General features: G+C 48.0%; 1 protein-coding gene and 2 long non-coding RNA genes across 3 annotated transcripts in view; 2 read left to right on the forward strand and 1 right to left on the reverse strand.

The window, feature by feature from the left end:
* The window catches only part of Arl3 (ADP ribosylation factor like GTPase 3), a 37,549-nt gene extending 22,740 nt beyond the window's left edge, over positions 1 to 14,809 (forward strand). The window contains exons 4-6 of the mRNA XM_048338354.1: positions 1,025 to 1,075; positions 3,676 to 3,861; positions 14,529 to 14,809. Coding sequence (XP_048194311.1) covers positions 1,025 to 1,075; positions 3,676 to 3,861; positions 14,529 to 14,576 — 285 coding nt within the window. The 3' untranslated portion in view covers positions 14,577 to 14,809. The remainder of the gene's footprint in view (positions 1 to 1,024; positions 1,076 to 3,675; positions 3,862 to 14,528) is intronic.
* Positions 10,002 to 14,450, forward strand: LOC125346115. Its single transcript, XR_007209868.1, has 3 exons — positions 10,002 to 10,123; positions 10,352 to 10,359; positions 14,438 to 14,450. It is a non-coding gene; the product is annotated as an uncharacterized LOC125346115 (long non-coding RNA).
* Positions 10,118 to 22,637, reverse strand: LOC125346114. Its single transcript, XR_007209867.1, has 3 exons — positions 22,604 to 22,637; positions 22,013 to 22,019; positions 10,118 to 10,675 (listed from the first exon to the last, which is right to left on the reverse strand). It is a non-coding gene; the product is annotated as an uncharacterized LOC125346114 (long non-coding RNA).
* Positions 22,638 to 24,250: the final 1,613 nt, after the last annotated feature.

Here is a 24,250-nt window from a genome sequence, read left to right on the forward strand (position 1 = left end):
AGAGTTCAAACCCAGGACTGGCAAAAAAAAAAAAAAAGAAAAAAGTTTTTTCTTTGTTCTGGCAAAGCCTATAACCTGCCATTTTCTAGTACTTGATCTTGACCTCCAAACCACCTAGGAAGGGAGGGACAGGAAGGACCATGTCTCAACACCTGAAATCTGCTTATAAATAATGCTGCAAATGGTCTTCCCAAAGGCATGATATTTAAGGAATATAAGACTTCAAGTGCATCAGTAAGCCATCCCACCTAGCCCCTTGGTCTCTCCCATCATACTGACTTGGTGTGCAGGGTAGCCACATCAAGAAGAGCATGCGTGCAGGTATGTGCTTCACCACGTGCATAAGTTCTCATCCCACTTTTGGGCAATTTACTTAATTCCTTTGCACTTAATGTTTCTTTTTGTATCAAATGGGAAGTAATGAAATCTGTGTTAAAGAGCTCAAGAAAGGCTAATAGAGGAGAGAGGGGGATTCATACTTGTAATCCTAGCTACTCAGGAGGCCAAGAATTGGAGGATTTCAGATTGAAACCAGCTCTGGAAGAAAAGTCTGCAAAATGCTGGACTAGAGGTATAGTCCAAGTGGTAAATTGCAAGCCATGGGGAAAAGAAGAGGTTTGGAGTTCAAGCCCTGATATGTGTACTCTCTCTCTCCTCTTTCTCCTCTCTCTCTCTCTCTCTCTCTCTCTACCTCCCTTTTCTCCTCTGTATTTTCTCGCTCTTCTGACTAGGAAGCATCACTAGTGAAATACCAAGTACCTAGGAAATGTAGTTATTTTTACCCACTTAGTTTTTCTGGCTTCCTAGACTTTGGAGCTTTGCTGGGGTTATTTTCTGGATGGATAGCCTCAATTATTTAATTGATTAATTTCTTTTGCTTCCATAGATGAGGGGAGAATTGCCAGTCAATTTCTACACATTGTGCTGACCTGCAGTCTGCTGTGGTGCTCACCTACCCCTTTGGTTGGAGTTGCCCATCTCTTTTCTTCACTACTTATTGAAGTAACCTTCTTTGTCTTTACAGATATATGTAATTGACAGTGCAGACAGAAAAAGATTTGAAGAGACAGGTCAGGTAAATAATTCTTTTGTTAAGATATTTCCCAAATAACTTGGTACTCAGTAATCTACCTTGTAAATGTGTAAGAGGGAAGGAGGGTTTTTTGTTGATGAACCTTGACAATTCAAACTATCAGAAATTCTAACAGGCAGAAATTCCAGCTTCTTAAAAAGCAATTAGTTAAGAATCCTTTAAACATTTTTTTTTCTTTTTTGGGAGGAGGTGGTTGGTTGGTTGGTTGGTTGGTCCGTCCTGGGGCTTAAACTCAGGGCCTAAGTACTGTCCCTGAGCTATTTTTTTTTCACTCTAGGCTAGCTATCATTCTACCACTTGAGCCACACTCCACTTTTTACCTTGAACTACCCCAGGTGGACTTCCAAAGACAGCAGCCTCCATGTTTAGGTTCCTTTTTGTTGGATAGTAGGTTGAGAACCTTCCAGACTCCTGGAGCTAGCCTAGCTCCTTTCTGCACCATGATGATTTCTGGATCATCACTTGGACAAACCAGGGCCACCCATGAGCTTGAGTAGTCATCCGCCACCAGTTCTCTCTGAAAGCTCTTGTGTTTAAAAAAGCTAAAATGGGGGCTGGGGATATGGCCTAGTGGCAAGAATGCTTGCCCCGTATACATGAGGCCCTGGGTTCAATTCCCCAGCACCATATATATAGAAAATGGCCAGAAGTGGTGCTGTGACTCAAGTGGCAGAGTGCTAGCCTTGAGCAAAAAGAAGCCAGGGATAGTGCTCAGGCCCTGAGTCCAAGCCCCAGGACTGTCCAAAATAAATAAATAAATAAATAAATAATAAAAATAAAAAAGCTAAAATGGAGACTTAGTGGGAAAGAGGTAGGGTCTGTCGTTTAGGTCAGTAGACACCTTCTTGTACCCACTGCAGACAGAACCAACACACAGTGTAGAGTTCAATCTTTAACCACAAAATCAGGGACTTTGCTAGTTGGATCAATATAATTAGAATTTGATGAAAACTAATACATGGGCATGAATGTTTTAGAGACAAGAGATTGATAAAATAATCAGTTTTCTATACACACACAAACACACTATGAAAGTTCAGCATGTGCAAAGCCCTAGGTTCAATCTCCAGCACTGAAAGAAAGAAAAGAAATAAAGGGCCAGTGCTGGAGGCTTACGCCTATAATCCTAGCTACAAGAAGCTGAGATCCGAGGATCATGGTTCAAAGCCAGACCAGGCAGGAAAGTCCATGGGACTCTTATTGCCAGTTAATCCTCCCAAAAAATTCAGAAGTGGAGCTGCCTCAAGTAGTACAACATTAGCCTTGAACAGGGTCTGGGAATATGGCCTAGTGGTAAAGTGCTTGCCTCATATACATGAAGCCCTGGATTCGATTCTTCAGCACCACATATATAGAAAAAAGCTGGAAGTGGCTCAGGCCCTGAGTTCAAGCCCCAGGACTGGCAAAAATAAATAAATAAATAAAACAAAAACTCAGGAACAGTGCCCAAGCCCTGGGCTCATACACAGTAAGAGAGGAGCGAAGGAGAGAGGGAAGATGCTGATAGTTCAACACTTGCAATGTAGCTATTAAGGAGACTGAGATCTGAGGATCAAGGTTCAAAGCCAACAGAAGCAGGCAAATTTAGAGATTCTTTTTTTTTTTTGGTCAGTCCTGGGGCTTGGACTCTGGGCCTGAGCACTGTCCCTGGCTTCTTTTTGCTCAAGGCTAGCACTCTGCCACTTGAGCCACAGCACCACTTCTGGCCATTTTCTGTATATGTGGTGCTGGGGAATTGAACCCAGGGCCTCATGTATATGAGGCAGGCACTCTTGCCACTAGGCCATATCCCCAGCCCAAATTTAGAGATTCTTATCTCCAGTTGATGAGCAAAATGCTGGAAGTGGAGGTGTGGCTCAAGTGGTACAGTACCAGTCTTGAGCAAAAAAGCTAAGGGAGGGTACAGGGCCCTGAGTTCAAGCTCCAGTACTGACACACACATGCACACACACACACACACACACAAAAGAAGGGGGGGATGTTATTTGTAGATAGTAGCCTTCCCTAACCACTACTTATATTCTTCCTTGAGCAATGCTTCACAGTATGATCTGTGTATCACCCATAGAACCGATCACCTGGAGAGTTTGTTGAGTGTGAAGATTCCTGAGCACTAGCTCAGACTTTCCAAAGTCAGCATCCTTGGCTGGGCCCAGGGATTTGCTAGGAAATCTTCCACAGACACAAGCCCAAGGATCACTGCTCTGGAAAGTTTCTTGTTGAGTAGCTTAATTGTTGGGGTTTTTGAAATCAAAAGTACATGCTTAAGGGGCTGGGGATATGGCCTAGTGGCAAGAGTGCTTGCCTCCCATACATGAAGCCCTAGGTTCGATTCCCCAGCACCACGAATACAGAAAATGGCCAGAAGTGTTGCTGTGGCTCAAGTGGCAGAGTGCTAGCCTTGAGGAAAAAGAAGCCAGGGACAGTGCTCAGGCCCTGAGTTCAAGGCCCAGGACTGGCCACAAAAAAAAAAGTACATGCTTAATTAAGTATTGATTTCCTTCCTTTCTTCCTCCCTCCCTCCCTCCCTACCTCCCTCCCTCCCTCCCTCCCTCCCTTCCCTCCTTCCGCACATGCTGCAGGAACTAGCTGAATTACTGGAAGAAGAAAAGCTGAGTTGTGTGCCAGTGCTCATCTTTGCTAACAAGCAGGATCTGCTCACGGCCGCCCCTGCCTCTGAGATTGCAGAAGGCCTGAATCTGCACACCATCCGAGACCGAGTCTGGCAAATCCAGTCCTGCTCTGCACTCACTGGAGAAGGCGTTCAGGTGAGACTCCGGGAAGGCTTGGTCCCCTGGCAGCCCACTAAGATGGTCTGTCTCAGTTGTCTGTTCAGTTGACCTAGTTCAAAAAAGATGTGGAACTAATAAGCTTTATTGATTGGCATGGCCGAGGTTGGTTCTTTTTTACTTAACAACCCCCAGATACTAGGAAATGTTCTGAGAGAACATTTAGATTAAGCCACCCCAAACAAGCTCTCTCAACTAAGAAAGAAGACTCTGAAGACTGTTTGTAACCCTAGAATCTTTGCTGGTTGGGCTGGGGGTTCCATAGTGCATCCAGTACTGATTCCTCCCAAGGTGTTAATAAGTAGATAGAGTACACTGCAGAATAGTGGTAAAAGTATAATATAATGAATACATAAACTAGCAGCATCATTTATTATTATCAAGTACCGTGTATCTTCCTTCTTTCCTTCCTTCCTTTCTTTTTCTTTTTTGTCAGTCCTGGGGCTTGAACTCAGCACCTGAGCACTGTCCCTGGCTTCTTTTTGCTCAAGGCTAGCACTCTGCCACTTAAGCCACAGCACCACTTCTGGCCATTTTCTGTATATGTGGTGCTGAGGAATCGAACCCAGGGCTTCATGTATATGAGGCAAACACTCTTGCCACTAGACCATATTCTCAGCCCCTGTTTTTCCTCTTTTTGTAACAAAACTAGGCTGTGTGTGGGCCCTAGATCTGAGGGCAGCCTGGTCAGCATAAGACAACAGCTGATGCCTGCACCCCTAGAAGTTTGTGTATGTATGTGTGTGTGTGTGTACTGTCACATGCACGTGCACTTGCGTATGTGTGTGCATGTCTGCACATGTGTGTGTTAGGGGCTCTTAGTACCCAGAGATCACCATGACTCAGACGCTCTGTGGGTCTCTGGGAGATTTAGAGGAGGTAGTCTTTGGGGAATTTTTAAGTCTGTATACTTACACTACCAAAGAGAACATCTGGATTTCTGTTTTCTTTAAGTCTTATTTCTACCTAAATTCTGGTTATTAAACTAGTATGGGGGCTGGAATATGGCTTAATGGTAGAGTGCTTGCCTAGCATGCTTGAAGCCCTGGGTTTGATTCCTCAGTGCCACATAAGCAAAAAGGACCAGAAGTAGCACTGTGGCTCAAGTGGTAGAGCATTAGCTAGCCTTGAGCAAAAAGCAGCTCAGGAACAGAGCCCAGGCCCTGAGTTCAAGTCCCAGGACTAGCCAAAAACCAAAACAAAACTAGTATGTTCTAGGCAGGCACTCTAGCACTTGAGCCACATTCCAGCCTAAAAGTAAAATATTCTAAACCAAGTGCCAGGGCACACACCTGTAGTCCTAGCTGTGTGGGACTTGAGCCTAAGAGTGTGTGTGTGTTTCTCACCATTGATTATAGAAAAGTCTGTAACTAGACAGTGAGGGCTTGCGGCGTGTCGAGGTGTGGCTCAGTGGTAGAGCACTGGCCTATATGCTCAGGGACCTGGGTTCATCCCTAGCACCACCACACACACAAAAAGGTAAGAAAGGCTGGGAATATGGCCTAGTGGCAAGAGCGCTTGTCTCGTATACATGAAGCCCTGGGTTCAATTCCCCAGCACCACATATACAGAAAATGGCCAGAAGTGGCGCTGTGACTCAAGTGGCAGAGTGCTAGCCTTGAGCAAAAAGAAGCCAGGGACAGTGCTCAGGCCCTGAGTCGAAGGCCCAGGACTGGCAAAAAAAAAAAAAAAAAGGTAAGAAATTCTTTTTGCTCTCCTGTGCTGCTCCACAAAGGGCTAACTACCAATTCATTGTATTATTATTCTAGATTCTCCCTTGTAAAACTGTTGTCACATGGGTGATTCTCTCTCTCCATATATATATACTTATATATGTGTGTGTTTGTACACACATCTATACATTACATACACATATAATAGATATCAGGTTTTGAATTAACTATATTTAAAAATTAATTTAATATTTAGGCTGATTCAACAAGTATACTATAACCCAGATTTTTGTTGTTGTTGTTGTTGTTGTTTTTGCGCCAGTCCTGGGGCTTGGACTCAGGGCCTAAGCACTGTCCCTGGCTTTTCTTTGCTCAAGGCTAGCACTCTGCCACTTGGGCCACAGCGCCACTTCTGGCCATTTTCTGTATATGTGGTGCTGGGGAATCGAACCCAGGACTTCATGTATGGGAGGCGAGCACGCTTGCCACTAGGCCATATTCCCAGCCCCAACCCAGATGTTTTTAAACATCTTTAACGCTCATCAATTATACTTTTATTTAAAATCAGGACTTGCCTGGGCATGGTGGCTCTCACATGTATGTAATTCCAGCTACTCTCCCAGAAGGCAGAGATCAAGAGGATCATGGCTCAAGGCCAAATGTGGTCACAAAAGAAAAAAAATTAGAAAGACCTCATCTAAGCAAGCCAGCTGAGTGTGATAGACTGATTATACCTGTAATCTGAACAATAAGGGAGGTGTAAGTAAGAGATTAGGACAGGAAGCCAGCCCAGGCAAAAAAGCATGAAAATAACTAAAGCAAAGCCAGTTGTTCATACCTGTAATCCTAATTACTCACTAAGCTGAGATCTAAGAATCATGGTTCAAAGTCAGCCTGGACAGGAAAGTCCAATTATCTCCAGTTAACCATCAAAAAGCTAGAAGTGGGACTGGGAATGTAGCTTAGCAGTAGAGAGCTTGCCTAGCATACACAAAGCCCTGGATTCAATTCCTCAGCACCACATAAACAGAAAAAGCCCAAAGTGGTGCTGTGGCTCAAGAGATAGGATGCTAGGGACAGTGCTCAGGCCCTGAGTTCAAGCCCCAGGATTAGCAAAAAAAAAAGCTGGAAGTGAAGGTATGGCTGAAGTGGTAGAGAACCAACCTTGAGTGGAACAGCTAGGGGACAGTGCCCAGTCACTGAGTTCAAGCCTCACTATCAGCACACAGACAGACACACAGAGACACACACACCCAAAGGGGGTTTGGTCATGTGCTTAAGTGGTAGATATCTAGCAAATATAAGGCCCTGAATGCTGCCAAAAAAAAAAAGGAGAACTAGAATGATACAGAGTCAATAAGCACTAAATTCAAGGCATGCTTCTGAGGAGCCTAGAGGTGGAGAAGGAGCTACTAGCATTGCCTCCCCATGCCCCACCAGACTCCCATCCCGTAGAGCTCTTCTAGGTTCCACCCAGGACATAAGGGGCTGGTTACAGGCCCTTGTTTGGGTTGCTGTTTTTTGTGCTGCTGCTAGAAATCAAACTCAGAGCTCCTTCCCACATGCTAGGCAAGTGCTCTAGCACTCATTAAATCTCTGTACAGGATCTTTAGGCCAAAATGGAGATGCCAAGCAATTACATGGTTAGAGGATGAGGTAAAGTGAGCCAGTGTATAAAACAAGCCAGTTTGAATAATGTGAGATTATATAGTTGGATTTTGGTAAGAAAGTGCTTCTCCAATCAGGGGCCGTGGGCAGCCACGTTCACAGGAAGTGATATCAGGAGCGATCCAGCAAAGAATTATGAGACCAAAAATGATGATTGCATGTGAAGGACAAATAGTTTGAAGGTCACTTAATTAGTTTAGTAGATAGTACCACAGTGTATAGAATTGGGTAGTTAAGACTGGGATTTCAAGGTTAATGAGATTAGATTATGGTTAATAGAATGATATAAATTTAGAGAATTTAACCATTATTTGAAATGGGTTATTTAATAAAAATGTTAATTAAGAAGGGAATCTGCTCTCTATTGTCCTTTAATGGTAACCTTTGGGGACCAGAAAAAGGTCGTGGGGGGTTTCCTGTGGGCACCAGTTGACAGAACCCTTCCCTCAGCAGTGCCTCTGACCTCCACTCTGCCCCCTCAGCTTGTTTCTTAGTTTTCACCTTACAGAAGGATCGCTTCAGTATAACTCCTTCCCAGTACTGCATACTTGAAGTATAGGCCTGTAGTGATTATTAGGTTAAGGCTTAAAATACCCCTAAACATGAAAGAGTCTCCTAGAAAGAAGATGTCTGTATGGGGGGATGGGGTTGACTTTCAGATACAGGAGTGTGTAATAATGATTAAATTTGCTATTTTTTTTTTTTTTGCCAGTCCTGGGGCTTGAGACTGAGGGCTGAGCACTGTCCCTGGCTTCCTTTTGCTCAAAGCTAGCACTCTACCTCTTGAGCCCCAGCGCCACTTCCAGCTTTTTCTGTCTATGTTGTACTGAGGAATCGAACCCAGGGCTTTGTGCCTGCTAGGCAAACACTCTACCACTAAGCTACATTCCCAGCCCAAATTTTCTAAATTTCTATTTTGCCCTCTCCACTCCTCTGTGCCTCCCCAGAAGATGATCAGGAATGGGCAGAGCTGCCCAAATGATGAGATGCTCTAGGTAGTTTGGTCAGGCGACTCCTGTCACCACAATTCAGATGACCTTGAAAGGGTCATCATGTAGGACAGTTCAAGACAAGAGGCCTGGAATTCCTGTTCCAGCTGCAAGCTTTGGAAGACAGTGTGTCTGTTTTCATTGCATGTGTTTGTGCTGTGTTTAGCCAAAATGCATCTGAGAAACTGGGCATGGTGGTACACAGCTGTAACTGCAGCACTCAGGAGGCTGAAGTGGGAGGACTGAGACTTCAGGCCAGCCAGGGTTACTATATGTCAGTTCTTTAAAAAGAAATTTTTCTGGGAGGCTGAGTATTGGTGGCTACACAGGAGGTTGAGATCTGAGGATCATAGTTCAAAGCCAGCCCAGGCAGGAAAGTCCATGAGACTTATCTCCACTGAACCACTAAAAGTCTAGAAGTAGAGCTATAGCTCAAGTAGTGGAGTACTACCCTTAGGCAGAAAGTTAATGGACAATGCCCAGACCGAGTTCAGCCCAGGTACTGGAACAAAAAGAAACAAGCATGGGGTGTTGGTGGCTCATACCTGTAATCCTAGCTACTCTAGAGGCTGAGATCTGAAGATCACTGTCTAAAGCCAGCCTGGGCAGGAAAGTCCATGAGACTCTTATCTCCAATTAACCATCAGAAAACTAGAAGTGGTGCTTTAGCTCAAAGTGGTAGAGCTCTAGCCTTGAACAAAAGAGCTCAGCAACAGCACCGAGGCCCAAAGTTCAAGCCCCACGTCTGACAAAAGAAAGAAAGAGGGGCTGGGAATGTGCTTTAGTGGTAGAGTGCTTGCCTAACATACATGAAGCCCTGGGTTTGATTCCTCAGCACCACATAAACAGAAAAGCCAGAAGTGACACTGTGACTCAAGAGGTAGAGTGCTAGCCTTGAGCAAAAGAAAGCCAGGGACAGTGCTCAGGCCCTGAGTCCCAAGCCCCAGGACTGGCAAAAAAGAAAGAAAGAGAGGGAGGGAGGGAAGGAGGGAGGGAGGGAGGGAGGGAGGGAAGGAAAAAGGGAGAGGGAAAGAGAAAGAGAAGAGAGAGAAAAGAAGCATCTGGGAAACTCATCCTATCAAAGAGCAGGGACCTTGAGTGGACAAGTTGGGAGATAGCCCGCTAATGGATATGTCTGCCATACCCGTGTGCTAAGTGGGATGGGCACATCACTTCTCATTAGTGCGTGGCTTGAACACCTGCTTTGAGATTACAGAAGTTAGCGATTCCTGAGATGGATTTAGGTTTTGTTCCACATAATGTTCTCAAGGCAAAGATATACAATATTTGCCAGGCAGGCAGTACCATGTGGTATTCAACAGCCCCTGCACTGGGAGTAGAAATTGACTTCTGAGGGCATCAAGAGAGTTTGGAATGGGTCTTTCTTGGCTGATGGATGGCAACTGGAAGGCCATCCCACCAGGTAAATAAAGCAGGGAGAGTGTCCAGAGCAGGCACCAGGAAAAGGGCACAAAATGCAGAAGGAGTGCATGTCTTGGAAACTCTGTCCTGCTGAGAGGCCCACCATCCAGAGGGTGATCAGAAGAAATCCCAGTTATGTTGAGTAGGTGAAGGCAAAAGGAAGGAAGGAAGGAAGGAAGGAAGGAAGGAAGGAAGGAAGGAAGGAAGGAAGGAAGGAAGGAAGGAAGAAAGAAAGAAAGGAAGGAAGGAAAAAGTCCAGGAGGGATGACCTGAATGTTTCCCTGTAACACAGAGGAAGGCCTATCTGCACCTCTCCTAAGAGACAATTTAGCACTGTGACCTGACTTAGAGCCAAAGAAATGAATAGAATCCCATCCTTCCATTTGCAGACCTGAATTAGAACCCCAAACCACAGCTATCCTTGGGCTCCTCAGCTGTTGTCATTCCAGGTGTCTTGAAGACATTTTGTGCCAGAAACTCTGCGGGGGGGTGGGGGTGGGGGTGGGGGACAGAGGGACAGAGGGACAGAGAGAAAGATTATCCTGGCTCTGGGTTTCCTTTTAAAGCCTTGGTCACTACAGACACCTGCCTGCACCAGTGGCCTTGAGTGGCTCACAGTGACTCACAGAATGTTCCCTGGTGTTGCTCTTCAGTCTGCCACTTCAGGCCCACTTTTCTGTATCACATTGTCCCCCACTCCTCTCGGCCTTTTCCAAGCAGGAGCAGTGCCCAGGTGACAGCCATCTTGCCTACCTCACTTCCACAGCAAGAGCAGAGGCTGAGGCCTGAGGCTGCTTCACGAGCCCTGCGCATGAGCACTGAGCAGTCCCAGCCCGTTTTCTTGGTGCTATTCCTCCTTCAGCCAAGGGGCTTTTCCCTAACACGCCTACAACTACCTTTTTTTTTTTTTCTTTCGTTGGTGCTGGAGCCAGGGCCTCCACATTGAACCCAGGACCACTTCTGCCACCGAGTCCTACCCCAACCCCAAATTGGAATGATTTTTTTGTTGTTGTTGTCAGTTGTGGGGTTTGAACACTGGGCCTGAGCTCTTCAGCTGAAGGCTAGAGCTCTACCACTTGAGCCACAGGGCCACTTCTGGTTTACTGGTGATTCATTGGAGATAAGGGTCTCATGGAGTTTCCTGCACGGGCTGGCTTTGAACCATGATCCTCAGATCTCAGCCTTCTCAGTAGCTAGGATTACAGGCGTGAGCCGCCTGCTCATGGTGACATTTACTACTTCTTTCAGGGCCCAGCATCTGCTGTTACTGATTCCAGGTGTACCTGGAACTGCTTTTCTGTGAGTCAGACGTCAGGTTTATTTTTAAATTTTTTAAACCTTTCTGTAGACTAAGAAAGCAAGCTCAGGATATGTGATTCTGCTCCTTCCCTCGTGCCGTGCCCTTTGTCACCAGAAAAATATTAATAGCAAGCAATATTTTATGTATGCTGCATCCAGCTGCTCCTTGACCCTGGAGGCCTAATGGCACAACAGGATGGGCTGCATTGCTCAGCAAGGGCCTGAACCCGGTGTCATCTTAAAGCAATTACTGAAGTGATCACCTAGTCAGCCTCACTTTAAAAACCAGCCCATCCAACCATAGCTGCCTCTACTCCCTTCCACCTACCAGCAGTGACAGATGCCCTAGACTGAGGTCAGATTTGAAGAGTGGCTCTGCAGAGAGAGGAAGTGCACCTGAAATCCTGGACAGAAGGCTTTGGGCCTAATAGGTGTCCACCATATGCCCTGTGCTTCCCCAGTGGTTGTAGCAAGGAATGATTACTGCCACAGAGAGAAGCTTGGTTCTCCTCTGAGAGGCCGGACAAAGACTCAGTATCTGAGGCTCAGTGTCTCTCTAATCTGTGTTATTGAGCTGAGGTGAATTGATTCGGATTTGGCTTCAGCCAGATGGGTCAGGGGAAAGGGGGCAGTGGAGGAATAAGGTCCTCGTTCTCAACCAAAGGTTGTCATGCAGAAAATCGGTCAAACCAGTTCCTAACAATAACAGTTCAACCCTTAAGCAAACCCATGAGCTCATTTCCTTCTCTAGAGGCAGAGCACTTACCTCCTTATAGGAAGGGATCACCTTTTCTCCTTTGTCTGCATTACAAAAACAAAACCTTGCTCATAAAGAAGCTAAAGAGTCCTCCATTTGTGTCTACCCAGTGTAGATGTGGAACTCCCAGGAGGAGCTGGTCCAGGGGGATGGTTTTATACCCTAGGCTCACAAACAGGTGAATGAATATCTAGGCCTCCACAGGCCTAGCCACCTGGCAGCCCAGAACAGTGGAGCAGCCTCAGGACCCCTTGTTGCTGAGGCAAAGCTATGAGAAAGAAAATGCTGGAAGGGCTGCCTTTCTCACCTCACAGAGAAGTGAGACATGATTCAGAAGCAGAGACAATGGCTGGAGTTAGATTGCCTAGCTTTAGAGCCCCCCTCACCACAGACCATCTGTGACTTCATTTCCTCATTTGTAACATGGAAATAATAACAAACAACTACTTCACAGGGCTGCTCAAGGAATTAATATAGAAGATATAAATTAGGTGTGCTGGCCAGTTTCTGTGATATGACCCCAGGCCAGGCCCACGTGGGTCCTCCCCTGGGGAATCTTGGACACCACTATTATCTTTCTTCTCCAGTGGGCTACTTGACAAAGCTAGCCCTGATTTGATTTACGAGGTATTGTCACCCTGGATTGCCCCTCCCCCAGACCTCCCACTTTCAGCTCAGGTTCTCTCAGTAACAAGAAAAACGCTCCGCCCAACACCCAAACAATACCTCTCAGAGGGACCTCTCCAAGCCCTCAGTAGCCATGGCAGTGTTGGCTCTGGGGACTTGAAACACCCCTCCAGATTCCAGGGGAGCCGCGGGGGCCCTCCCGCCGGGGCCCGAGGCTGGAGGTGAGTGGTGGGCCTTACAGCGCCCTCTGTTGGCAGGACTGTGGCTGCATAGGCCTTGCCACCGTCCACCCAGAGACATCTGGAGGATGGCGCCCCTCAGCAGGACGCGCCCCCTAACCCCCCCCCCCTCCGCCTCCACAGCAGATATTCAGGGCAGGGCCACCGGCCCTCCACCTTCTGCTCTGAGTGCCTGCAGCTGAGTAAATATTTTCTCTATCTCTTTGCCTGCATTCATGTCCAGTTAGATATGAAGGGGGAAAAAAAAACCCTCCTCCATCGTCCATAAAACAGGGAAAAAGACAAAACCATATTCACGTCGTGTGGCACCAGGGCTCTTGACTTCTCCGGGAAGCTGGTCTGATAAAATGTCGCCGTTAGAGTCTCGGTGGAGGACAGGATATTGAGGTGGCACCTTGGGGGTGTTTGTGCTGCTCCTGAAGATGAAAGTGCTACACCAGTGCTGAGCTGTTCAGCCTCGGCCCACAAGAGAAGATGGTTATCTTATTCATCCCTCTTGTATTTTGTAAAAATCTTTTTTGTCTCCTGGCAGGTGATCATTTTTTTTTCCTGGAAACCAATTAGCTACTAAAATTAAACCTGCTTCTCTTTAAATTAAGCCTTTTCATAAGATGGTCTTAAAATTGGCCTCAGCTTTTCCAAGTGCACAGCTGACCCAGTTGTAATTGGAGATGCGGCGGTGGGCGCCCCCTCCCCCGGCCCGGCATTCCTCCACCTGCCCCCACTGCGGCCAGGTGCTCTCCCGTCTCAGGGCCGGCCAGGGCCAGCTTCGGCTTGGCAAAGGCCATACAGTTCACCCAGATTCTCTGGTGCTCCGGCCCAAGTGCCCTGATGGCAACTGGCAGAGTTTTAATCACTGTAAATGCAGGTGATGGTCAGATTAGCCAGAAGAGAGGATAGGGTGCCTGCTGATGGTTTTGCCGTGATGTATTGTTTATGGGATTAATGTTCCGAATGGCCGAGGGTGTCAGCTGATATTTATTACTGTAAGCTGCCCCAGCTGTTCGGGTTCAGCAGCTAGACCCATGGCCACAGGAAATGTGGGGCTCGGGGGGTGTCATGTGTGTCTGATCCGCGAGGGCTCCAGATGCAGGGGAAGAGATTCATTGAAGCAGCCACCCTGGATTTAGTTCTGGGCTTCTAAGGGAAGTCACACACCCTTGAAGGTCGGAGAGCCTCTGGGGAAAAAGGGGCCCGTCCAGGTACAGCTCCAAAGGGGGTTGAAAAGCAGGTCATGTCTGACAGGCCTGGCATCCGTGAGGAATTGTGCTGCCTGCCAGGTGTCTGTAGGCATTGTGTAGCTCTTACCCCAGTCCCTTCTCCAGCCTTCTAAGAGAGGACACTTTGAAGGTCACTATGCCTTTAAGGGAACCTTCTCTCTGCCCCTGGGCTTGGTAAGGCTTAAAGCTACAAGAAGCAGGCCAGGCCCTTTTAAACTTATCTGTAATGCTTCACGTAGAGAAGCAAATGCACATTGCCCCAGTGTATGTGTGTGTGTGTAGTAACACACACCGCAGAGGGCTTGTTTTTCCAAAACGAAATTTAATTTAACCCGAGTGTACACTGTCACAATTGTAAACACACTGGGGCCCCAGAAGGGTGGCTTATTGAATTTAATGCCCTAGCAAAGGTCAGCTTTTAGTAAAAGCCAAAAATGGCTGGAATCTGTTCTGATAGCTACTCAATCAGGCCTTGGATACGGCAGATGTGTTTATTTTTTCAGAGGGAGTTCCTGAGGTCCCATCTCAGGTTCAGCTGCCTTCTCTCCCACCTCCCTCCCTTGCGCTCCCCCCTCCCTCCTCCTCCCGGGGAGGTCATGGGCCCTGCTCACCCAGATGGGCCTCCGGACAAGGGGACTGGCTGGAGTGGGTGGTCTCTAAGAGGGAGGACAGAGCCCCCTCCCTCCCCACCAGACTGGAGGTGGGGGTTTCTGGGAACTAACTCTGCCTTTCTCTGACCATTTTCCTCAAAGGATGGCATGAACTGGGTCTGCAAAAATGTCAATGCAAAGAAGAAATAAAATGTAGCCGAATGGAAACACAAGGAGCTGCAGGAGCTGAATTCGGTCCTGAAAAACACACCAATTTGCTGCTTTCTGACCAAATGTTTTTCCATCTGTGTACAGCTACAGCTGTTTGAAGAGGGGGAACAACACCATTTAAAAAGAATCCCCATTCCAGCAGTAGATTTAACTGATCTCTGAGGTTCATATCATTTTTCAAATAAAGGAATTATATTATTTCCTCTGCATAATTGAAATAGTATTAAATGTCTCAAAGCACATGATTAGAAAATGAGATCCTTTAAATGAGCAAGAGATTGCATTGCAGTTTAGACAATTCCAGTGGGTTTTATTGTTAAAAAAAGGGGGGGGGGAAGAAGCTGCTTATGCTGAGTTCATTTATTTACTGACCTGTCCCTTCACTCCCTTGGTGGTTAGAAACCACAGACAATATTTGCTGGGGGGGGGGGGAGGGTGGTCAGTGATTTTTTTTTTTCCCCATCACCAATCAAGCCAGGGCTTCATTGGAGCAGGACGTGGCTGGAGGAGGGGAGAGATGGCAGATGATTAAACCATCTTGTCATGCAGGTAGAAGACTGTATGTAATCCTCACCCTTTGAACAGGAAAAAAAAAATCATTCCTTGCAAACAAGTCACTACAGAAACATACCCCAACCCCAGCTTCTCCACTCCCTAGCCAGCCACGCAAGGAAGCAAATTCTTAGGACTTTTGACTGTAATGACATCAGGAATGTAAGGAGAGGTGGGAGGTTTAATTCCAGAAAAATTACAAGGTCCTTCAAAAGCCCTCACATCGAGGGCTCAGGCTAGCGTAAACAGGCTTTCTCCAGCTCAGTGGAGCAGGGAGCAGGGACTCTGAGATTAGCAGCTTCTCCACTGCCCTCCTATAGAAGGGATTTCTAAAGCTCAAAGAATTCTGTTTAAATGATCACAATAGGCCGCTGCTATCAGATTTTAAAAATAAATGCAGCTTTGCTACGAACCTTCTCCACTGAGAAAAGCCAGGCAGATCGATTTTGAAGAGAGATCAATTTTTACAGTGCTGGCAACTAGGTGGTGTGGGATATTCCTGGGTAGACATGAAGCTTGTGATGGCAGGGGCTTGGCCCAGGGAAGCCAGGCACCCCAGCTTCTGGTCTCCCCTGATTCTCCAGCAAATGTGTCTTCTGTTGACTGATTGGGGGAGAAGAGCAAAAACCAATCTCCTAGATCTCCTAGCCTGTATTGCAAAAGCAGCTTGTTAACCTGGACCTTCAAAAATCCCCAGCTTGAAACATGGGAAAGCAGGCCAGCGCATGGTCCTGCTCCTGAATTAAATGCTGCTCTGGGCCTGTGTTGGGAGGAGGGGTGTTGAGAGAATGAATAAGAGACTGTCCAGTGCCTGGTGGGTCGGAGGAGGCCAGCTGCCTTCTCATCCTGGGAGGTGGCCCCTCCCAAACCCACCAGCAAGGGAGCAGAATTGCAATCAGGAACGGACCACCGCAGGCCTGTCCCTTCAGGCAGGAGAGACCAAAGCCTGGTCAGTGTTTAAAGATGGGCTGAATGAAAACCATTAACAAAGCCAAATGGAAAAAGGTTCCCGGGGTTGTTATGGACAGACCAGTAAGGGCTTGCAAGACAAAAGATTCCTCTGACTTCTCTGGCTCATCCAAGCTTCTCTCTGGCTTTGAACAGCAGTGACACAGAACTACAAGGAATCGGAAATGCCCCTTCTACCATGCTGGAAATGTGGCTTTGATCCTTGAAAATGGGTTTTCCTTCCGAATAGTGCATCAGGGATGTTATCTGAAGGGCCAGATGCCTGCTTTGAGGTCTACAATTTTGGAACACTGCAATAGGGAACTTGGACAGCGAATGGTCTGTAAAATATTTTTGGTCTCTTACCACTGACTTCGGGAACTGTTCTAAAGAGCCCTCCCCAGGCCCCGGCTCCCCCTGCTCGCCCTGCTCTGATAACGCCTCTGTGAATGACCACATTTGCTTTTCAGCTGGAGACACTGGATGTCACCGCTTTCATCTTCCCTGTTGAACCCTCCGGGGGCTCCCGGGGTAGATGAGAGGGGCCTGAAAAATGAAGGATTTGAAAGCTCCCATTTGTAAAAACAAAATACTTTGAAAGTCTCCTTTTCCTCTTTTCCCAGTGTCACCCCCACCCCCTGTGGCCATGACCCCCAGGACCCCTGACTCTTCAGATAGAAAGAGGATCCCCCCCCCCCCCATTCCCCTCACCCCCACATCAGTGAGTCCTGGTAAGACTTTTGCTCTGACCACAATTGCATGTGAATGTGCGGGGGAAGAGGGCTGGGGCCAGAGGGCAGGCAAGGCCTGGGCCTGCCTGCAATGGCGGGTTCAAACCAGTTGTGGGAAAAACTGAGTCCTCCCCTCCTCCCCACCCACCCCATGCAAGCGGCTGCTTTTGGCTGGATTCCCTGCGCCCAGTGCAAAACACCCTTTCCCCTTCGCTCTCCCTTGGTTACTATGGAAACAAGGGTGTCATTGATGTGGGTTGAGCTGGGGAACATGTCGGTACACAGCTGAAAGTCAGCGATTATGCTGGCGGTTAGCACCGTGCCAGGGCTCGAGGAGTCCGCAGCGGCCGGGGAGCTGCAGGAGAAGTCCTGTCTCTCCTCCACCCCCACCCCCCTTCCCCGTCCTCCCTCCTCTATCCTCCAGCTCCACTCCTCTCTCCCCTGGCTTTGCTTTCTTCCCCTCTGGACTGAAGTGGCGGCTATTTTTGTGCCACTCTCTTCCCACCCCCCCTCACGGTGGGCCGGCTCCTTACCCAGCCAGGCCTGGAGGGTGACACCGCGTCGCCCCCCGAGGACCCATCCGCCATTCCCATCACAGCTTTGATTTCTCTTTTCTTCCCTTCCCAGGGACACTTCTTCCTTCCTTTTATTTTTAGCTCAGCACTCCATGTGGTTTCAGAGTTCAGTCTGATCCATCCATCGAAAGGTTGGGGTTTATATATATATATATATATATATAGTCTCTTTTGAAAATGATAATCAAAGGAAGGGACGTGGTGTTTGGTCATGTGGAAAAACTCAATGTATAATTTAGACGTCTGTCAAAAATGCAACAAATAAAATGTAGCTGAAATGAAGGCAGCCTGGAATGTGTTGTGTTTTTTGCTGAAGCTCTGAGAGGCCCCAGTGGCTTTGCCCTTCCCGAGGTTAGCCAGCCTCCACCGCTGTTTTCAGAAGGACAAAGATAATGTTAATAATATCGCCGCCACCAGCAGAGTCGCAGCCACCCTTTATTAGGCTCCTCGTGCGTGCCAGGCCCTGAACAAATATCAGTGCAGTTGAGGAAATAGAGGCCCTTCCCTTTGGTAAGGACTTGGCCAAGATTACAGAGCCATTAATTGCAGGCAGGGCCAAAATCCTGGGTCAGCCACCATCTATCTCCAAGAACAAACTCCCATAGAGGGGAAGAATTGGCAGGAGAGGGAAACCCGAAGCAGGAGGGAAAAGAAGGTCTAGAGTTGCTTGATAAATTATAGGACATTCATTTCAGCTTCAATTGCAGAAAGAGATGCCTAGTTTTTACTTCAAATATACCCTCATTCAATATTTGGATTACAATTATAATACTCCAGAAAATTGTTTGTCTGAAATTTAAATTTAACTGATCACCCTGGGCTGTTTGAACAAATCTGACATTCCCATCCAGAACTTAAGGGAATCAAACAATGCAATTCAAATGGGTAGTCTTTGGAGCCAAAGAGGCCAGGGTTCAGTCTTGGCTCCTCCATATCAACTGTGTGATTATGGGCAAGTTACATGTGCCTCTTCATCTGTGAAATAAGGCTAAGGAGACAGGTGTGTGTGTGTGTGTGTGTGTGTGTGTGCGCGCGCGCGCACACACGCACACATGCTAGTACTGGAGCTTGAACTCAGGGCAAGGTTTCTCCTTTACCTTTTTCCACTCAGAGTTGGTTAATTAGAGATAAGAGTGTCATAGACTTTTCTGCCTGGGCTGACTTCAAACTACATCTTCACATCTCAGCCTCCTGAGTAGCCAGGATCACAGGCTAGAGCACTGCAAGGCAAAAGATTTAAAAGAAAGAATGTGAATGAAATACTTAGACCTAGAGCCATACCTAGCATATAATAGGATGTTGTGTGCCTCATCTTATCTGTAAGGGGGTAATCATGTGAAGTTAACAAGAGGAGTAGATATTATATATGTACAGTAGTATGTAGAAATCACTAATTGCTATAATAATTACTAATAAGAAATTCTGGAGTCATGGCCTTCCCAGCTCTGTCCCCTAAGCTCCCTGCATACCTGGCTCTGTGACTTTCAAAGCAACAAACAAGCAGCCTGCTAGCAGTCTTCCTGGAGGGCCTGGCAAGCCCCTTCTCTCGGAGGCTCCCTGGGCCACCCCAGCCACACCTCCTACAATTAGATTTGTAAGTGGGAACAGGCTCTTGTCAGAGGCTCCTGATTGGCTCCAGGCAAAAACACAGTTTAGCGCTCAGTCAAGCTGCATTTTAGGGCCGAGCCCCCCCCCCATCCCCCTTAATTGCAATCTGTTCTGTAATTTCCTTTTCCAACACTGCAGAACACAGAGAAGCTGCAGTCACCAGAAGCAGGGCAAGGAGGAGGGAGAGCTCTGGCTCCCTGCAGTGCTTCTGCCAGTCCACCAGCTTTGTGTGTGTGTGTGTGTGTGTGTGTCCAGCATCAGTCACACTGAGACCTGTGGAGGTGTAGCGAACAACCAGGCACCCACAGGATCAGTGTTAGGTCAGGAAAATATAGTTAAGGAAATACCTACTTGCCCCAGGAACTTCCCAGTTATTACCTTATTTAGTCCTTGCAAGGACATTTATTAGCTGCAGGGATTAACATCCACAACCTGGAGCTGGGGAAATTCATGGAATTTGAATCCGTTGCCTAAGATCACAAAAGAAGAAGACATCGGCAGAATTTGAACCCAGTTCGGCCCCAAGATACTGTTCTCCTTTTGAACTTCTAAGGCTCTGTCTCAGAAAAAAAGGAAGGCACACAAAAAGGTTTCTCTTCTCAGAATGAACAGTGGTGTCCCAGGGACAAAAAGCCTTTCTAAAGAAATGAAATATTAATGACAGAATTGCAGAGAACAAGTGGAGTCCAAGAAGAGGGGCAGAGAGACTTTGCTGGGGTATCTAAAGCCAGAGGTTCTGGGAACTGGGGGGAATAGAACTAAAGAATAAAACTAACATTTAACTGAGGAAACCTCTACCCACACTCTGGGCCTTCAGTGGCCCAGAGCAGCTACCAGAGTAGTTAGAGAAAGGGGCACTGGCACTCAGGGAGGGAGAGGCAACCAATCCCACTCTCTGTCACCTGTCCTGGGTCCCAGAGTTGGCTGCTGCTCTTGAGGCCACCAGCAGAGGGGGCAGAGAGGACCTAGAGCCCCCCTCCCCCCAAGAAAACAATGTGCTGTCTTTCTTTCCCCCACGGAGTTGGGATGCCCAGATCTAGGTTCCTGGAGCCACAGCCCACTCTCCCTGGCAGAGGGGAGGAGGAAGAGGCAGGCTGCAAAGACAAACACGGTTTCTGCCTTGGGAGCAGAACACATATTCCTGAGGTTGGAAAGGCTTATGTAGACTCGGCCAAGCCACATAGGAGAGGTGATTCTAGGCCTGGTACTAATCCACAGGCCCCTCAGTCTGGTGGCCTTGCCTATAACATCCCTGGGCCTACCTCCTTCCAGCACATTCCTTCCCCACCTCTTACCCCGCAGCCCCACCCTCCCCAAGCCAGTACCTAGTGTGCCTTGGATGCTTGCTCTTGCGCTTTTTTGGAGCCCAGCAAGCCTCCCTTCCCCAGCTTCCAGCCAAGAGGTCAGGATCGTTCACACTCAGGTTGCAGACCAGCTCCCAGCACCCTTGGATTATGTGGGGGGCCCAGGGCAGGCCTGATCTGGGACTTTGGAAAATGAATGGTGCTTCCAGATGACACAGCCAAAGCAGTTTTCCTGCCTGGATTCCACAGATGGCTTTTGGAAAGAAGGGGGGATAAGAAGCTTTGGTTTGTCATTGACAGCCCATCCTGGGGCCAAAGGATCTAATCCAGCCCAAATTATGGGTGCGGGGGGGTGCATTTCACATTCCCCAGGCCCCCTTCCTTCCTGAACCCTCCAAATCTGGCAAAGCAGTGAGTTGAGAGAGAAACAAGGGCTGGGATGCTGATCCATGCCGGGGAGGCCTCGGCACAGCTGCAGGCAGCCCCCCTACCCTGAGCCCGTGAATGGGCACCGTACCCCGCCCGCCTGCCTGCTCTGCTCCCGAAACAGTTGGTCCTAATGAACACTAAGCAGGCAGGGCAGCTGTGTGCATTATCCATATGCATGGGGAGGTGTATATTTATCCTCACATCTCACCCCACCCTGCAGCTGCTGCCATCCCCTATGCCAGGAAGGGTGAGTGGGCACGAGGGCCCAGGCTGCTCCCCACCCTCCCCAGCCCACAGCCTTCACTTGACCCATTTTGGAGGCACAAGTTTGTGTGTGTGTGTGTGTGTGTGAGAGAGAGAGAGAGAGAGAGAGAGAGCAAGAGAACAACTGAGAGAGTGCACACATCATTTCCCCAGTTGGTGCTTTTGATTTCCTCTGAAGCCTCTTGATTGCGGGCGGGCACACAATGGCATCTCGCTGCCTTGCTCCCTCAGCAGCTTCTTGCTCCAGGCTGCCTCCTCCCCGAAGCCAAGATTTTCTGCTGACTCTGGCCCCACGACTGGCTGGTGTGCAGAGAAGGGAAGGAAGGCCTGATCCAGTCCTGGCCCCAGCCCTTCCCACGCCTGCACCTCTGCGCTGGCTTGGACCCCTACCTGCCTGCCTCCCTGCTGGCCACCTGTCTCTGGCTGCCAGCCTGGCTTCTCCTCCCTGTGGAGGTCAGCGCCATTGTGCTGCAAGGCAGGTCCCCCGCTCACAGCCCTGTGGTGCCAGGACAGCCCAGCCAAAAATGCTTGTCCTATTTTTTTTTTGATAGATTTCAACCATGAACTTCATATAGATTTTGTGCCCCAGATGGGCTCCCTTGTGGGGTTTGAACTCAGGTCGTGGGCACTGTCCCTGAGATTCTTTTTGCTCAAGGCCAGCGCTCTACCAATTGAGCCACAGCGCCACTTCTGGCTTTTTCTCTTTATGTGGTGCTGAGGAATTGAACCCAGGGCTTCATGCATGCTAGGCAAGCACTCTACTACTAAGCTACCTTCTTGGCCCCATGTTTTTGGGTTTTTTCTCCCCCCCTTGGTTTCTGGGGACTAAACCCAGCACTACCCACTTGCTAAACTCCACATGCTGACCACTGAGCTAAATTCCTAACTCCATCATTCATTTATTCATTCAGCAAATATCTGGGTTTACTTATTGTTTTCTGTTATTGGGCTTTGAATTGAGGGCTTGTGCTTGCTGGGCTGGCACTCTACCACTTGAGCCACACCTCTAGCCTGGTTTTTTGCTGATCATTTTGGAGATGGAATCTTCCTGACTTTTGTGACCAAGTTGGCTTTGAATGGAAATCCTCAGCTCTCAGCCTCCTGAGCCAGGGACTGTAGGCAGGAGCCACCAGCGTGCAGCTAGCACATTCTCTTGAATATAGACAGAGTACTTACAACGGCCTCCCATTCTTTTCCCCCGCTGCCCTGCTGACCTCATCGCCCATGTTTTTGTCTTCCAGTCAGTCTTTGCAGACACACTCACCCCTGACTTTTCTTGAAACGTGCATCTTCTGTGGGAGACTTCTTGGCTTGTTTCTTCTGCCTGGAGCACACTTGCTCCAAATATTCCAGATCCTGGCCCCCTCGTATTCCCGATGTTTCTGCTCAGCAGTGTCACCTTCTCAGTAAAGCCTTCCCTAGCTACCTCCATAAATAAAACCTTCCAAGCCCCCTCACTGCTCCTGACATTCCCTATCCTCACCTGCTTTTCTTTCCTTTTACTACTTAGCCAACCCACCTTTATTTATGGTCATCTCTTCCCTACTAGATTTTATTTTTGTAGGTCCTAGGGCTTAAACTCCGGGCCTGGGCACTGTCCCTGAACTCTTCAGCTGAAGACTAGTACTCCCCACTTTGAGCCACAGTTCTACTTCCGGTTTTCTGGTGGTTAATTGGAGGTGAGAGTCTCAGACTTTCATGCTCGCTCTGGCTTCAAACCATGATCCTCAGACCTCAGCCTCTTAAGTAACTAGGATTACAGGCATGAGCCACTAGCGCCTGGCCATACTAGATTATTAACTCTACAAAGGCAGAGTTTTGTTGAGTGACAGTATTTAAAGTGGCACAGTGTCCAGCACCAGAAGAATCTCAATATTGCTGAATGAATGAATGGGTGACTGAAACAGGCACTGAGCCATCTCTGAAAAAGATCAGCAATGACTAATATTCATTAGGGACTCACAACTTAGGTGGACAGGTAAGTTGTGCACCTTAAACCTGACGTAATAACTAGTTAAAATACCAAGTGAAGGCAGGAACCAATGGCTCATACCTGTAATCCTAGCTACTTAGGAGGCTGTGATCTGAGGATCATAGTTCAAAGCCAGCCTGGGCGGGAGGAAAGGCCATGAGACTCTCATCTCCAATTAACCACCAGAAAAACAGAAGTAGAACTGTGGCTCAAGTGATAGAGTGCTAGCCTTGAGCTGAAGAGCTCCCAGACAGTGCCCAGGCCCAGAGTTCAAGTCCCATGACCCACCTAACCCCCCAAAAAGTGAATGAAGCCAAACACTGCTGGCTTATGCCTGTCATCCTAGCTACTCAGGAGGCTAAGATCTTGAGGATAGAAGTTTAAAGCTAGCCCAGGGCATGTGACTCTTATCTCCAATTAAGCATTCCCCCCCCCCACACACACACAAAAAGGCTGGAAGTGGAGCTGTGGCTCAAGTGGTAGAGTGCTAGCCTTGAGCAAAAAAAGAAGCCAGGGACAGTGCTCAGCCCCTGAGTTCAAGCCCCAGCACTGGCAAAAAACAAACAAACAAAAAAAGTCACTGGTGGCTTACCCTGGTGTCTCACACCTGTAACCCTAGCTACTCAGGAGGCTGAGATCTGAAGATCAAGGTTCAAAGCCAGCTCCAGCAATAAAGTCTGTGAGATTCATCTCCAATTAACCACCAGAAAACTGGCAGTGGTGCTGTGGCTTAAAGTGGTAGAACACTAGCCTTGAGCTGAAGAACTCAGGGACAGTGCCCAGGCCCAGAATTCAAGCCCCACCATTAAAAACAAAACCAGGGGCTGGGGATATAGCCTAGTGGCAAGAGTGCCTGCCTCGGACACACGAGGCCCTAGGTTCGATTCCCCAGCACCACATATACAGAAAACGGCCAGAAGCGGCGCTGTGGCTCAAGTGGCAGAGTGCTAGCCTTGAGCAGGAAGAAGCCAGGGACAGTGCTCAGGCCCTGAGTCCAAGGCCCAGGACTAGCCAAAAAAAAAAAAAAAAAAAACCAAAAAAAACAAAACCAAAACCAATTCTTCCCTCCATTCCACTTCTGAACAGCAATTGTGTAGGGGGGGGGGGGGGCTTGAACTCAGGGCCTGGTCTCTGTCTCGGAGTTTTATTGCTCAAGACTAACACTTGAGCCACAGCTCCAATTCTAGTTTTTTGTGGTTATTTATAATTTGTGAGGCTTTAACTCTGGCTAGCACTCTACCACTTGAGCTACAGCACAACTTCCAGTTTT

The sequence above is a fragment of the Perognathus longimembris genome, chromosome 2, assembly GCF_023159225.1.
Source record: "Perognathus longimembris pacificus isolate PPM17 chromosome 2, ASM2315922v1, whole genome shotgun sequence".
NCBI lineage: Eukaryota > Metazoa > Chordata > Mammalia > Rodentia > Heteromyidae > Perognathus > Perognathus longimembris.